The sequence below is a fragment of the Aulonocara sp. 'chitande type north' Nkhata Bay genome, linkage group LG8 (assembly GCF_057382095.1).
Source record: "Aulonocara sp. 'chitande type north' Nkhata Bay isolate Kocher_YH1m ecotype deep benthic linkage group LG8, A_spYH_male_GT1.1, whole genome shotgun sequence".
NCBI classification, from domain to species: Eukaryota; Metazoa; Chordata; class Actinopteri; order Cichliformes; family Cichlidae; genus Aulonocara; species Aulonocara sp. 'chitande type north' Nkhata Bay.
The window spans coordinates 228,556-245,768 of NC_141351.1; the positions used below are offsets into that span (position 1 = coordinate 228,556).

The following is a 17,213-nucleotide window of genomic DNA, read 5'->3' on the forward strand; positions in this document are numbered from 1 at the left end:
ACAGCGTTTACATGATATCACCCACTACTAACACTACTTAATTTACTGTATCTTTTGAAAAATTACCGCTATTTATACAGTACAAGACTTAAGAATATTTAACAAGAGCAAGTTTCATTTTGCCCTGGTTTTACTACCACACTGTTCACCAAAACGCAGCAAACCTTCACCATCTTATCCAGAAGGGTCACCTCTTCACCCTCACATGAAAGAAGTAATCTGATTAGCATGGTGGTATGTTCGAAGCAGGGATTTCGGAGTGCCCCTTGTGTAGAGCGGAAACCCAGTCACGATGTGTTTCATCCATTTCATAGGCTGGTTTGCCTGCAATAATGCCAAATAATTAGCAACTCTATACATAGAACGTAGTTCTGCAAAATCACTCATTAGGATGTTTGTTCTAATTTGCTATGACCTCAGAGTGCATCGAAAATGAAACAAATAGGCTATAAAGAGTGATATGAACTCCCACACAGTCATTTATTTCACTGGTATGCCCATAAATTTCTGTGTCTTTGGAAAGCAGAGTTGAACATATTCACGTGTAACGTTATTGGAAATTATCGGATTATGAGTAAATCAAAAAATAACTACAAGAGCAACGCACAGAGGAAAAAAGCTTATGGTAGGAATTAAATCTAGGTCAGCTGTTAACAAATTACTTATTACTTACAAATTACTTAATTATCATGTATATGTTATAAATTTGCACTAATTATGCTGGAATGTTGTCATCGTAAACTTACGGGTGCCTGTTTTATAGAAATGTATTTTGTCCTCACATTTTCAGATTTCCAACACCTTGATTAAGTTCTGTGTGCATGCATGAAAATGCACAAGCGCCGATAAGCGAGTACTTTTATTTTGTGAACTGTTGCCGGAAGTCTTGATGTTATTGAGTTAAACTTGGCACTGGTCCCTTGCGGTGACGGGGAGAAGTCTCGATCGGAAGCTCAGCACCTGGCGATGCGAGTTCACAGAGTTGTGAGGCGTCTCCAGGTGTTACACGGATCCCACCGCTGTCCCACCAGTCATTAACGCAGGCTTTCCCCCTGTATTTTACGCCCGATACACAGAATTTCCTGAAGCGATCATATGCGATTTTACGTGGTAATAAGGGGATGTCCGCTGTGTGAAACAGCACCGGATGGATGGAAGGATGTGGCCGTTCCATGGCGCACTGGAGTAATAATACAGTGAACTGACGAAGGATCGCTACAGTTTGGCTTTTCTCTTTCTTTTTACCCATCTTTGGAATCTGGTGGGAACGTGCAGTGTTTATTCCTAAGGCTTTAATCGCCTGTTATGTGCGTGGCAAGGAAAATACCCAGTGGAAGAGGTACAGCAGGATCCGACGTAAAGGCACAGAGCATCTGAAAAAGCTTCGTTTTCTGATTTGTTTGTTTTTTATGCTGGTGCGTAATGTACGTGGAATGAAGACAGAGAATGGATATAATTTGGGAGATACTGATCATTCTTCAAGCTAATTTTATTGTTTGTATATCAGGTGAGTTGTGGGTATATTTAAAAAAAAACAATTCATCAATGAATTATCTGGAACTTTTTTTCTGAAATTCTGTCTGATATGGGTGAGATTTGGTTTATCAAACTAGTGTGCAGGAAATGGTCAGGTGGAGGGGGACGCATCAGAATGCACTCTAGTTTGTGCGCCTGGCGAGAATCATTCTCGTTGTTTCTCTCTTTGCTCACCTATACATACCTCTTCGCGTGTATGTGACCTTTTATGTGGGACTCAAAAACAGAGAAGGTATCGCCTCCAGCAACTGATGCGCAGTCTTTTGACACACGCATAACAGCGAGATTGACTTTTTTTTTTCTTTTTTCATTTTGGTCACTCGATGGATGCATTGCAGAAGAACTCCCACAGTCTCTCCTCACCGGTCCTTTCCAGTTTTTGTGAAGTCTCTAGGCTCCAGAAACAGTTCACTTAGAGTTATTGTCACATAAAGCTGTTATGCGCACCGCTGAGTGCGCTGCAGTCTACGATATGAGGAGCAGATTTGGGGCTGTAGGTCATGCAGCAGATGTACCTAAGCTTTCGGCGCTTGCCGATGGAGCGAAGCTTTTACTCTAGCTCATGTTTCAAGCAAATACAGGAGTTCAACGCCCATTTCTATACTCCGTACCTAATAGAGCACGTTTCTTCTTTTATCGATATGTTAAAAGCACTTTGATAATTAAAAAGAAAGAATTGTGGCCCTTTTTGTCTTTAAAATTCTAAATTTGTCCGAATTTACCCGTAAGATTTTAGAACAAGACAGATATTTGCAGACCAAAAAACCGATGCGCATCAAACAAGCGAAGCTTCATTTTAAACACGTATCCGCGCCTCGATGATAAACAGCAGGGACACGATTTGGTTATCTTTACTGCTCTGCCTTTATTTATTTATTTTTTATCCGTCTTTCGAAATGACGCAAACCTGAGAATTCACAACGAAGATGTGCGTAAATCCTCCGTGTTCACGCATTATGCACGCTAAGCTCTTATCTCATTTTTGTACCTACACGATGTCAGGGAGGGAAAAGGATTTATATTCCAGTCATCCTACTATATAGTGTCCTAGCTTCCCTCCCTCACTCCTTCCCTACCTTCCGGTAGTGACTGTTTTAAAATGGTTGTAATTAAAAGCTTAGTACGGACAACGCTGTTCTTTTTCAACACTATTAAACAAACTTGAATAAGAAGGTAGAGGATTAACTTGCTGTCAGCCCCAGTAAGAAAAATGTGCTTTTCAGAAACACAATCAGCTAAGAGGTGTGGAATTTAAAATACAGCTGAGATTTACTGCAGCTGTCAAACACCATCATTCAACACATACATTAGTGTTTAGTGTTTAATCTCAGTTGTTCTAACCCTAGCATCTGGTATAATAGTCATCTATCCACCCCCAAGCATCAGTCACCCATGGGCAGTGTTTTCTGTGCTAAATCTAGTTAGTCAATTATGGCCTTTTAAAATATGTCCCTTTATGAAGTTTATGAACCAAAACTTGGTTGAAAATGAATAGATTAAATGCTGGTTCTTCAGATGAACGACATCTGAAAAGATTATGTTTCTTTCTCAATCTACGTTATAGTGATCTTATTTGTACAAGTCTCTGCACAGTCAGTGCTTATTGTTCCCACATACTTGTGAAACCCAGTGATACAGAAGAAGACCCTAGGTTTAAATCTGCTAGTGTTCTGATGAGGTCATAATGGATAAATGTTTTGCTTACCCCCCTCTTTACCAATTTAATCTTCTAGGACCTGAAGTCCACATATGTGGACATCACATTTTGGGTTATTTCGACCAAAATACTCAATTTTGCTCTACATGGGCCTGATATCCACTTACAAGGGCATTATACTGCTACTGTTCTATCAAAATGTTAAACAAATATCCTCATATGTGGCTCTTATTTTTCTTAAAAACAAAAATAAGGTAAAAAAAAACAAACAAAACAAACTCTGGTAATTCTTTGCTTTTACATTCATCGGGCCCCAATATACCCAAATGTCAAAGAGAAATTAAAAATGCATGTCGTGGAAGAGTTTGGGTCTTAGGAGGTTAAATACGTCCAATTTGCAGCCAATCACAGAGTCAGCCATCCTGATCTTTTTTTTCTTCCTGTCTATTGTTGTCACCAGGTCTGGTGCTGCTCTCCCAGCAGACCACAACAAAGCAAATGGACTGGTTTTTATACAGCACTTTTCTACTTTACTTGAGCACTCAAAGGGATTTATGCCTCATTCACACATTCATGCAAGCACTTTATTCTATTCTTAAGGGCTTTCTATCTAACATTCTCTCTCCAATGGATGCATTGGAGAACAACTTGGGATTAGTAACTTGCCCAAGGATATTTGACAAGCAGAGTGGAGCAGGCAGGGATCAAACCACAAACCTTCCAATTGGTTGATGACCTGTTCTGCCTCCTTGGCAAAAACACAAAGATACAATATTATAACACAAGTGGAACAAACCCTGTGAACTTATTGAGGCAGGTAACTTCAGTTAGAGAGTGTCATACAGACTTACATGTATGCCTCTCTTCATATCATATACTAAACACACCCTCACTGTTTAGCAGTTTAGCAAATATCCCATCTCTCCCTCTGATGTGTCAGTGCTTCTGCTGCCTTGCCATCATTGCCTGCTGTTTCAACATTTCCATCACCGCAGCATACACCTGCAGTCTCTGGGGGATGTTTAGTCGTCACTCCCCTACTTCTGTGGTTACCATATTTATTGGAAGTGACGATCATCAAGACTGGATGCCAGGTTATGTTTTCCAGTGCTGATACGAAGCAATAACTTCGAGGAAGAGCTATCAGATAGTAATATCTGTTCCAAATTTGTTCCAGTTATTCTAAAACCAAATGAGATGTCTTATGTCAATTCAACGACATTTTTCAACACAGTTAATTGAAACATATTTATACATGACATTCCTAAACACAGCATGAATAGCAATAACATTACTAGCTGCAAACCTGTCCATTTTGGAAGTTTGAGTAAAATGCAGTATTCATCTTTATATATCACTCAAGGTTTTAATTTCTTTGATTTATTTCAACTCCAACATAAATGTGTTGTGTAAATTGGCTCTAAAAGAGCTATTTTGACATCATTTTTACACATATGTCATTTGTGAACCATTCATTTTGCTTGTGCATGCAATTTACAACATCCTCAGCACCACAGAGATCATTCCTGGTGATGTGACCTAAATATCTCAGGCTATTCACAACATGTAGTTGTACTTTTGCCAAATAAGATGAGGGAAAATTAATCCACTCTAAACATGTTTAGATGTTCAGATTTTCAGTTTTGATCATCTTTTAGTATTTCTTATCCAGTTCAGTTTTTAAAAGTCAGTAGCTGCAAAGGAAATGAGTAAGTGGAACCTAGGCAGAGATTGACTTGGGTCTCTGTAACAGTGAATCCAAGGACATGTTAATATTCTCTTTACTCCTGAGGCTTGGTGTGGGCATGTACACATTCAGCTGCTCAGTTAAACACTGGCATGCGCGCTAACCTTTAGACTTCTGTGTCATCATGTGTACTTGTTGCCTGAGTCACATTTGACAGTGAAAATCTTTGCTTGATGGTGCTTGGGATTCTATAATGTCTCAGCAGTTTCCTTTCAGTGACATTTATTCTTTAACAAATATCTGATGGATTGGAATACATTTATTAGCCAAATGTAGATACACACACATGAATGTGGACTGTGATAAGCAAAACTTCAAAGGCAGCCTATCATGCACAGTTGAGCCTGGATTGTGGACACAAAAGTCTCGTAATTGACAAGGCTTTAATCTATGCTGTAATCAAGATGCAAAGTTTGGTGTCGCTAAGATGGCAGTGAACATGAGGCTGACTCACTTGGTGCTGTGACAGAACCCCTAGGTTAATTTATGAAGTGGAGGATCATTGGAAATCAAGGATACTCATAGTAGGGCTGTTTCAATCCACCAGTACATTATAAAGAATTTGCAACACATCAATCACAATCTGATTTAAGTTGCACCACATCTACAAGCTATTTTCAGCTTTTCTCTTATTCACTGGGGGTCACCACAGCACGTAGCTCAAGCATCACTGGCTACCATTATAATTCTGATAAGAATATTGTTTCAAAAATTTAGTAAACAACTTTGTTAGTACATTTTCAGCCCCATTTTTCTTTTGAGAATAGATGTTAGTAGGTGGTGACCTTTACAAACTAGCTATTAGTTACTCTTTTGGACATTATACCCATGAATTTACTTTTTTGTGATTTCTAAATATCTTTATGGATATGCACTGTGTTGGAACAAGGCATCGAAGAAGATAACAGTGGTTGAATCTGCTGTGATGAAATCTATTCCCACTGCTGTGTAATACATTATTGTAAATTTAAATGTTATTAGGAAATGATCAGACAAAGTGGGTTTTCAGAAAACACTGTTAAATGGTGTGAGTGTGATTAAAATGGTGGATGGGTTCTTTTGCACTTTGAGAGAAGTCAACTGAGTCTAGTAATAGATTCAATGTTGTACTGATGCTGTTATTTTTATTATCTACATGGATGTTAAAATCACCAACAGCAATTATTTTATCTTAGGCAGAGCACTAAATCAGATAAAAAGTCAGAGTAAGGCCCAGGTGGACAATAGAGAACAACAAATAAAACTTTTTTTGAGTTTTCCAGCTAGGGTGGACAGGGCTAAGCTTCAGGTTTTCAAGTGAACTACAATTCTGCCTAGGTCTTTGGTTGATTAACAAGCTGGAGTGGGAGATTTCTGCCACACATCCCCTCTGGCCTGTGTTTCAAGGATTCTGTCAATTTGTAATACTCAGAGGTGTTGATTCATTTAAACTAACATAATCATTATGGTGTAACAAGGTTTTTCTTTCAGGCAGAGTAAATCAATTTGTTGATCAGTTATTCATTTATGTACTAACAGGGACTTATGCTGGGCAGACACTGTGCGATTTTTTCAGTCGCGCGATTCAGCTCCTGCTCAAACTGTACGGTTGACTCGCAGGGGTTAGAAGTTCGTAGGTCACGATGCAGGGTCTCACACTATATGGCCCGATGCTCTGATGCGACCTGAGTGCTCACACTGTGCGTCCATAAAAAGAAGAGAGAAGTTGCAAAGAGGAATGTAAGACTGCTTCCTTGTCCCAACTCTGGAAAGTCATATTTTGGAGGGTTAATAAATTTGGGCAGATTTCTAGAAATGAGAGCTGCTCCATCAAAAATGGGGTAGGGGTCTCTCCTGACAAAATCAGGTTTCCTCTAGAACAGGGTTGTCAAACTCAAATACACAGTGGGCCAAAATTCAAATCTGGAACAAAGTCGCGGGCTAACATTAATATTTATTGAAAAAAAAAATCTTCCTCCAGATATGAGAATGAATCTTTTCTTATGGACTTGAACACGTTTTGCTGAAAAACTGAATATGGAACAAGCAAAGCTTTATACTAAACAATATATATATTAGCTGTATAATACCAGTAGGCCAGCTCTAATAGTCATTTGGTATGGCTTCGCGGGCCAAATATAATTAGGCTGCGGTCCAAATTTGGCCTGCGGGCCAGAGTTTGACACCTATGCTCTAGAAGGTTACCCAAATTTCTATAAAACCCATATTGTTTTTTGGACACCACTCAGATAGCCAGCAATTTAAGGAGAACATGTGGCTAAACATGTCACTCCTGGTCTGATTGGGGAGGGGACCAGAGAAAACTACAGAGTCCGACATTGTTTTGGCAAAGTTGCACACCGATTCAATATTGATTTTAGTGACCTCCGAATGGCGTAACTGGGTGTCATTACTGCCGACGTGAATTATGATCTTACTGAATTTACGTTTACCCTTAGCCAGCAGTTTTAAATTTCCTTCAATGTCGCCTGCTCTGGCCCCTGGAAGACAATTGACTATGGTTGCCGGTGTCTCTAGCTTCACATGTCTGAGAACAGAATCACCAATTACCAGAGTTTGACCCCGAGTGGGGAAAAACGGTTAGACACATTTGTATTACCGTAATGACGACAACATCAACGGCGCGCACAGTGTCGCTGCTTTCAGGAACCATTGCAAAGAAAAGCGTCTGGACTTCTTTAAGTTGCTTGAAGGGTTAATTTTCAAGCAACTTAAAGAAGTCCAGACGCTTTTCTTTGCAAGCTCCTTTGACTACGATGACCTGGATGACTGAGAACCTTCACAGACATTTCAGGAACCATTGGAATTTTTAAGGTTGCGCGAACCATTGAATACTTACGGTAACCGCAAGGGTGTATGCTTGGTGGAACACTCCATATCCCACAATTCATAGCACGCCTCTACCGAGTGAAACAATGGCGGCCACCATTTCGTTTTATATGTATTTTATTAGTGTTTCTAGGTCACAAAATAAACTTTTAAGATATTTTCAGGCGAGAATGTAGGTGTGTAAACTTCAAATATCTGCTCGTTTTATCAAGGCATCCCATATTAGCAAGTTCTCTTATGTGTTGCTGCTAGCCGGCTAGCTACCTAGCACCGCTAGCGACCCTTTGCTAAAAAGCACCCGGGCTGGGCTTTCAGTGATGCGTCTCTAACTCCTTTCACCCCCGATCGCTCGCAAACAGTCTTTGTCTTAGCTGGACTTATTTTTCGTTTATATGGTGCTGGTCGATGTGGAAAAAATAACTGAGTTGTTTAGTGGTGGCTAACGCGGAGCTACAACAGAGGGCAGCTATTCACCCGTGTATGACAGAAAGGTCATGCGGGGAAAGAGACATATAAGGCGGCCGCCGATCAACCGGTGGTGGCTAACGCGGAGCTCAATCGTGGATCAGGGAAACCGAAGGCAGGAGAAGCAGGCGGCTGCCGGTCGGAGCGTGAGGTGAACTGAATTTCAGGTAAGAAGTTATGAACTGCACTCTATTTGCGTCAGATATAAACCGAGTTTAGGTGTAGTTTATTTTCGTTGTGGTGACTTTTTACAATAACTCATACTGCGTGCTAGCTAGCACGACAGAGTTTCTATACAGCTGTGTGCGCCCTAAGTTACTGATGTTGAACTTTATGACAGCCTGGCCTGTCATTCACTCGCCTGTTGAAACTTCAGTCATGAAACTGATCAATGATCGGCTTTTCTCTCTTGTTTGTTTATTGCACTAAACAAGAGCAGCACGTTTAAGCTTGATCAGCTGTTGTTAGAATTCATTTGATTTTAATTTCTAGTATCAGCTGATGTTTGCTGGAGCCACAGTTGAAAAAACGGCTGGTCCAAACCATGAGATGTCCTTACTGAATCATCAGAGCTGAACTGGTGATGGAGAAACAGGTTTATCTTTTAGGTGACATGAATGAGTTGAAGGGAAGTTATGAACTGTTTCTGAGAGACAAATAACACCAATATCCTTTTTTGTGTAGCTGACAGCTGGTAACTGTGCAGCCGCGGATCTAGCAAAGCTTTTGCCAGGGGGCCAGGTAGGGCATTAACAGGGAAAGGGGGACACAAAGATATACTTTTCTTTACTCTCATATAAAATATTTAGCTTTTATTAAATAGTTATCTGAATCTTACAACCAAAGTTTGTATAATAATACACAAGATTGGCTGTAGACCATTGTTAATCAGTCAGAACACTGTGTAAAAATAACAAAAAACAAAAAGTGAATGCAAAAGAGCATAAATATTTATTTTACGTGTTTGATGTGTGTGGCAGGGTGTGGTCTGCAGTGCCGCTGCAGGGGAGGTGGACCCACGGGTGTAAAGTCTGTGCTCTCTCAGCTGTTTTTTGGGTGTGTGTTGGGCTGTGAGTTGAAAAGCTACAGCCGGCTGTGTGGGTACACCAACCATGTGTGAAAAGTGGTCCATAACGTAATGCTTCAAAGCGTGTTCATGCAAACATTGTCGGGTCTGCCGTGGTACAATGGGACTTCTGCTCATGAACCTCTGTGCACAGCGTCTGCAAATCAGGGCTGTACGAAGTCACCTCATCTTTACACAAAACTGTAAGCTGTCATCTGTGAGGCGCGAGCGGTGTTTGTTTTTACCATAGTTCATGGTGGACAATGGGTGCTCTGTTTGGTTTTGCTCTCTGTAGCAAACTACACTGATTAGCAGCGGCAGAGGCACACTTAAAATTTCTTCTGAAATTTTCGCTCTCTAGTTTGTATTTAAAGTTTTGAGGGATAAGCCTCTTAAATTTCTCCAAGTAGAAATATATGTAAAAAAACAAAACAAAAACGATTTTCAATTTTTTTGTACTTTATTGCACTTTTTTTTGCAATTAATGCCGTTACTATAGACTTAATGCATACATATTATTAAAATATGGGCTATAACAGTTGTATTGATGTATAGCAACTTGAAATGCTCCCAAAAATGGCACTACAGCATATAAAAATATAAAGTAAGCTCTGGCGGACTTGGTTCTATGGTAGGTCTTAAAGGGTTAAGCGGGTCAGTAGTCTGAGTTTTGAACAACCTGTAGACGAGCTAGCCCTTTCTTGTTTAGACAGGTAAATAGACTATTACAATAGTTGAGTCTTGTAGAGAATAAAGCATGAATTATCATCTTAAGTTCACTTATTGACACCATACATCTAAGTTTTTAGATGTTTCCCAAATCCAAAAAGCTAATTCTTACCATTAGAGCTGGGCGATATAAGATTTTTTCATATCACGATATGTTTTTTTCATTTCAGGCGATAACGATATCTATCACGATATAAGCCAAATAACTATATTTGTAAGATTTAAATGTGCCGTTGCTCACAAGTAAAATGTGAAATAATCAGCAGCTTGTTTTGATTTAAATATTTATTTCCCATAATAAGTTCAACAGGGTAGATGTACTTAAGGAACATGAGACTTTTTCAGATAAATAAAGGCAAATATTGCAAACTACACAAAAGGCAGCCGCTAAAGCGTTTAAGTTTCAAAACAGAACAAACGAAACAGACTAAATTGTCAATTCCACTTAGAAACAAAATATTAATTCTAAAAATAAATCTTAGTTTGTTTTACAGAAGAACAGACAAAACTGACTAACTTTTGTCAATATCAAATAAACTGAGAACTAAAAGGAAATTCTCAATCTCTCCTTGTTGTATAGCTGAGCTTTTCAAACAGTTTTAACAGTTACTTTAGTCTGACGAAAGCCGAATGACGAATTAGCGCTTCCAGTCAGAGACTGAGGCTACGTTCACACGTACACGGGTATTTTTGAAAACGGAGATTTTCCGTTTTAAAAAAATAATCCCGTCCACACATAAAGGCAGAAATGAAGGAAAACGCTGCTATGAACATGCCAAAGCAGCAGGTGGAGCTAGATTCCTAACCGTGCAGAAATGTTGGCCAATCAGAAGTCTAGAAGCCTCGGTGGGAAAAAGTAAACAAAGCTGGGGCATAGAAGCAGAACCGAGTCGTATGTGTGGAGGGACAGTAACTGTGTGTATATGTAAGCATTTAAACACTGCAGAGAGTAGAATTAACAGTAACAGTATTGTAGAAATTCATTTCACCGAAACAATAACGTGGCGCACAGTGTGACGTCAAAAAATGCGCACACCTTTGACGCTGCGTTTTCTCCGTTTTTCTAGTCCACACGTAAATGCAAAAACTGAGTTTTCAAAAATCTTCCTTTTCAGTGACCAAAAACGCCGTTTACGTGTGGACGAAAGGTGCAAACGCATAGAAAAATCTGCGTTTTCAAAAATACCCGGGTACGTGTGGACGTAGCGCATGCACCAGTTTATTGTATTTCCAGACTTGCTTTCGGCACAATTTACAGTGCACGCTACTCTGTTTTTTGTCAGACTTGAAATAGCCGAAATACCTTCACACTACGGAACTTCTATGGCTCTTCCGTTCGACAATCTCTTTGTAACCATCATCTGTTTTCTCTTCGGTCACGTTCGGTTGATTTTTCTAGTCGGCACACTCATTTCCTCCATTACCCGGGCGGTACGGTGGCTGGCTGCTTCCCAAACAAATACACATGTGCGGCTTGGCACCTGTGCTGTACGTAACAAGTCATGCGACGTGACGCTGCGGCTGTGATTGGTTCGGCTTTGCGCTACGTAATTTGGATTGGCTGTTCTTTTATTTATTTATTTATTTATTTTAAGAGGACAAGAGCGGCGAGGTCTATCTCGATAGTTTAATTTTTCTATCGAGAAAAAGTTATATCGCGATACATATCGTTATCATTCTATCGCCCAGCTCTACTTACCATTTGATTTAAGTTTTGCTCTAAAGAAAAAACTTCATCAAAAATAACACCTAGATTTCTGAGGTTATGCTTCTGTGAGGAACCTAAATCGCCCAGTCACTGTTGAAAGCCAGACATTACACTGTCCGGTGACACAATCAAAGGTTCAGTTTTGTCTGGGTTTAGCTGTAAGTAATTGTTGTTCAACCATTGCTTAATGTCTGTTAAACAGTCATTTAAGTCTTCTGAAAATCATAAGCTCTCCGCTCTGATTGGGTAGTATAGCTGAATGTCATCAGCAAAAAAGATGATAAGACGCATCAGGAAACAAACAGGGGAAGTTTTAGGAGTGACGGCAAGAGAGAGAGCCAGAGAGAGACAGCAGAAAAAGAGAGAGAGCGAGTTTTGAGATGTGAGAGATTTGTGACGTTTAGCGTGTTTGGGGTGTGAAGTTAATGTGTTGTCTTGTGTAGTTAGTGTGTAGTGTTGTGGATAGTTTTGCGTTGTGTGTCAGAACAATGAGGCGACTGCTGTCTCCAGGTAGAAAAAGGAGTGATACACCTGCTACTGTCAGACCTGCAGGTATCAGGCTATGATGTTCTCCTTTATAGTGGACAGAAATTATTTTTTTGGAGTGACAAAAATAATTTGTGTGTATATGGGGGTGGGAATGCACGTTTGTGTCTGCGTGCGCCTGTTCGTCTGTGTCTATATGTCAGGTTGGGTCTTAGACTCAACCTCTCTGGGTACATCTCAGGCCCTCCAAAGTACGGAGGCCTATCTCCCCTCACCACACTCCCTGCCAGTGGCTGATGCCCTCAGACGTTGGTGTGTTGGTGGTTCTTGTCGACTGGGGCTGGGCACTCATGTATGTACTGGTTCACTACTGGTCTAAACAAGGGTTTAGAATGTCTGGCGCCTGTGGCCCGGCTGGGCCCCTTCCGGGGGGTGGGGTGCCCTCAGGCCTCTGGTCTCGGGGGTCCTCTCTGGCACAGCTGGTTGCCGGCAGAGCCCGCGGGCACGCCACTGCAACCCCCTCTGGCCTCTGCTCCGTAGCTGCTGGGTGACCTCTCGTTTGGGGCTCTACTCAGCTCTTCCCAGGAGGATGGCACGGTTGTCCCCCTTTTTGGTGGTCTCCTCGGGTCCTCGTACTCTGGGGTCTCTGGATGTCTGGGGCCTGGATCTCCTCCATACCTGCTTCATACCCTGGAGGACGGGGCTGTGGCTCCCCACACTCCCTAGCAGATCGTTACATGGAGAAACCTTTGGAATACAAGCATGCTGATCCACACAGGTATGCACACAGGTGTACACATGGGTGTTCACAGACACGGACTACACCTTTCTTGGCTGCTGCCTCAAAGCACATTGTGCGCTGTCTATCTTGCGTGCTGCATAATAGCGTTTAATATTTAGTATCTACTGTTATCTACTGCTAGCTAGTTTATTGTGATGGTGCTGTATTTATTATGTTGGTCTTTTTTTGTTTGCTTTCTCTTCTGTTTTTTTTTCTCTCCATACAGGTGATTCAGGTGTTTTGTTTGTTTTTCTTTCTTCCTTCCCCCCTTTCTCACCGTCTCTTCTCCCCTCTGTTTTTCTTTCTCTCCCTCTCTTTCTTTCATTCTTTCTCCCTGTCCTATCCCCCAGTCATGTCTGTCCCGTTTGTAGCAACTGAAAATAAAATAAATACATAATTATAATAAAGGTCAATCAAATGGACCAATATGGCAAGGCCATGATGATCCACTTGGTAAAATAAATCCGCTTGGCATCTTTCTTGGCCTTAAGACAACAATTCTGATGGCTAAAGATCCAAACGGGACAAAAAAAATAAAAAAATAAATAAAAATAATAATAATTTGTGTGGCATCTCGTTGAATGCAGAACAATTCTGTAAATAGTTTGAAATGGTTATTTAAAAAAATCAAGGTAAAAGGTAAATGGATGCAAACTTTGTTGTTTGCAAAACATGTGCATAGGATTTTACATGTGCATAGGGGGCAGGGAAGGAGTGTTTTCTTGCACTTGCAGAGATAAAAATATTTGATGCCCAGTCCATTGCAAATGAGCTTCAGTAGCAGATCCAAAACAATGGTCTTGCAGAGCTTAAGTGTGTAGCACAAACATATGATGTTATGAGTGGCTCCACTGGAGGTGTACAAGCACATTTCAGAATGCTCCATCCTGAGGCTATGTGCATTGTTATGGTCATCAAATCAACCTGGTTTTGTGCAATACTTGCAAGGCTGTCCCAGAGGCTGTGGAGCTTTTTAGCTTGTTGGAGTGTGTGTATTCTTTCTTTAGCATCTCCCTAGTCAATCATCACAAGTTCATGGAGGCTCAGTCAAAGCTTGGATGGACAAAAACTGAGCTTGTGCAACTTTCAAACACTCGCTGGGCATGTCAGTTGCTATCAGTTAGTGCAGTTCTTGAGACATTGTCTGCCATTTTGGAGTGCCTGCTATCTGCCATTGGATCCCCCATAGCTGTTGGTCTCAGAGCAAAGCTCTGCAAGTTCTCAGCAGTCTGTGCACTACTGATGTTACACACTTCTGTCTGTAACCGAATGACTCCACAAGTTCCTGCAGAAAGAGACTTTAGACCTGGCAGAAGACAAAATTGTGTGTGACACACACTTAAGGGCAAACACTCCGATGCATTTGCCACAGAACTGTATGAGGAAACCAAGGCCCCTTTGCAACACCTACGGTATCCCTGAACCAGGTGCCAAGCTAAGGCACAAACAGAAGAAAATGAATTCACGCACTGAAAATTTATTTGTGGCCTAAGATGTTTAATCTGTCCAAAACTTTGAAAAGCAATTCCTCAGTCTTTTGTTTTCTGTTTGTGAAATTTTGTGCTCATGCACTATGTTCGTTCATATCGTGTGCTTCTCTTGGGGGCTAAGCCCAACCCTGTCGTTAAAACCTAGTGACGCCCCTGTTTAGAGGTACCATATCTGGGAACACAATGGCACTGATTTTGTCAAAAAGCTCTTGGGATTTCTCTTGTTTTTTTTTTTTTATATGAGTCTAGAAAAATATTCTGATCTTACATTTTTCACTGTATCATTTAAGAAGATGTGAATGATGAAGCCTGTGTACTTTAAGTTTAGTTTTCTTCTATTGTCATTCTGTTTTATGGCATGTGTTCTCCTTAGGTTTAATGTAGACTTGTTTATCCAAGGGTATGTCTTCTCTTGTGAGATGGAGCTTGTTTTAATAGGTGCCACTTGATCCAAAATGGATGAGCATTCTCTATTAAAGGACTGGATAAGAGTATTTACATCATTTCCAATAGAATGTAGAGAACTCAAACATGACGGAGAACCTCTCAGCAGTGGTCTCAGTTGAATGTTAAAATCCCCAAGAAGCAAAGCTTTCTCCAGGTTGATAATAGAAGATAAGAAGTCTGTAAAATCAAGAACAGAGTAGCAGTGCCAGGAGGGCGATAAATTAAAACACAATCGTGGGTCCTTGGGCAAGACACTTCATCCGTTGCCTACTGGTGGTGGTCACAGGGCCCGGTGGCGCCAGTGTCCGGCAGCCTCGCCTCTGTCAGTGTGCCCCAGGGTGGCTGTGGCTACAATGTAGCTTGCCATCACCAGTGTGTGAATGGGAGGGTGACTGGATGTGTAAAGCGCTTTGGGGTCCTTAGGGACTAGTAAAGCGCTATACAAATACAGGCCATTTACCAATAAACCATTTTCGTATAGCCAACCTTAACTGTTTGTGACTCAAAAGATCAATAGTTTTCAGTTTGCATACCTCTGCATGCGTAACTATCTTTAAACACAACAGCAAGTCCTCCACCACGGTGACCTAAACTGGGGGCACCCAGATAGGAGCACCTAAAAAGTTTGTTTGGGGTGAATGAACTCATCTGTCATGTTGCCATGAGAAACAGAAAATGCAGGTTTTTTCTTGTGAAAAGCTCATTCAGGGAGAAGGATTTGTTTGAGATGGAGCAGGTGTTCAAAAGGGCAATCCGAATAAATGCTGGCAGCACCGGTTTCTCATCAGCTTGTCGAAGTGGAACTGACAACAAACACCTTGTCCAATCACGTGGTCTACAGTTGCGCCACCAAACCAGTGGGACCAGCCACTGGTTTTGCAATGCAAACTGCGAGGACACAGTAATCAACACAAATCAGAGCATCAGATGAGAAAGACCCAGCCTGCAGTGGCTGTGAGTATGCATTTACAACCAAATCTGGAAGGGTAACCGGCAGCAAAAACCGGGGATGCCTCCAGATTGTCTAATGTGCACTTGGATGTCGGCCCTACAGCCTCTTTTCCTCAATTTCTTCTTAGGATTGCCTGAGGCACATTTCGTAAGGAGCAAGAAGTAATCCGGTGAGGAAGAGGAGCACCCAAATGGTGGGGGGAAAGTTTTCTTATAACTGTCCCAATCATCATAAAGGTGTTCCACAGACTCTTTGATGTGGAGTATGGAAGAACAGTCATAAATCAGAGCAGCATAGGTACATAAATTAAAGAATAGGGCTGATAAAATATCATAAAATACAATAGTAGATTGCATACAGGCAGAAGTCAAGCCAAGCACAGGCCCCATCTTGTTTAGGTGTCATCAGCGTTCAGGTGTGAGCTCTCTGTTTTTTATAGCAGCTCCACAAAAATTGATGTAACAAAAGTGAAATCATAGTCATGGGTAGGAGGGCTATGGGTTGCTCTTGTTCAGATACAACTTGAATGTAACAGCAATCCCAAGGGGGTAAACATGTTGACACATCTGCTGCTTGGTCCTTCTTTAAGTAACACAGATAAGATGAAGTGGTGTTGGAAGTCCTTTGGCATGTTGAAATTGCTCTGATTATCCAGTTGTATTGAAAATTGGAGACAATGCTCCTGTAAGTTTTTTATGGGTCCACTTTTATCAGATCCGAGGTTTTAGACCAGTATAAACCTTTAGGTCTGGAGCCCTGAGGGCAGCTTTTTTGCCTGGTGGGTCATTCAGGTTTTATGTAACAGAAGTGCATTGTATAGGAAAAATACTTCTGGAGGGAGTATGATAACCCACATTAGTTATAGAGTGATCTAGTTCTAGTTTCAGCTGTTTTGATAAGATATAACTCAGAAGATATAACTCTTATTCTAACAAATATTAACTAAACTGTCCATCATTATGAAAATAAACACACTGCTTTTACGCCATGTTTTCTTTTCTTTAATCACCAAATCATGCACACTAACCACATATAGAAATTAATTAAGCTTTTTGAGATATTACAAAAAGAGTAGTATTGATTTGTGTGTTGCTACATTGTGTTGCAGGATCTAACAAGATTTGTTGTGTGTGCTTTTACACAGTTCACTTTTTATAGCAAACAGCAGATATGCAGAAGAGTTCTTCTGATATGTTTCATTTTGCAGCATTGATCTTTTTGCTCCAAAAAAAGCTATATGTGAGGAGGACTCATACTTGTGTCTGCTGTTCTTTATCTATTAAGAGTAAGAAATTACTTTTCCACTGTAATATGACAATG

General features: G+C 40.8%; 1 protein-coding gene across 1 annotated transcript in view; it reads left to right on the forward strand.

Moving 5' to 3' along the window:
- The first annotated feature begins 784 nt into the window (after window positions 1-784).
- Window positions 785-17,213, forward strand: part of ca10a (carbonic anhydrase 10 (inactive)a) — a 322,758-nt gene continuing 306,329 nt past the window's right edge. Inside the window, exon 1 of the mRNA XM_086304920.1 lies at window positions 785-1,507. Coding sequence (XP_086161046.1) covers window positions 1,447-1,507 — 61 coding nt within the window. The 5' untranslated portion in view covers window positions 785-1,446. The remainder of the gene's footprint in view (window positions 1,508-17,213) is intronic.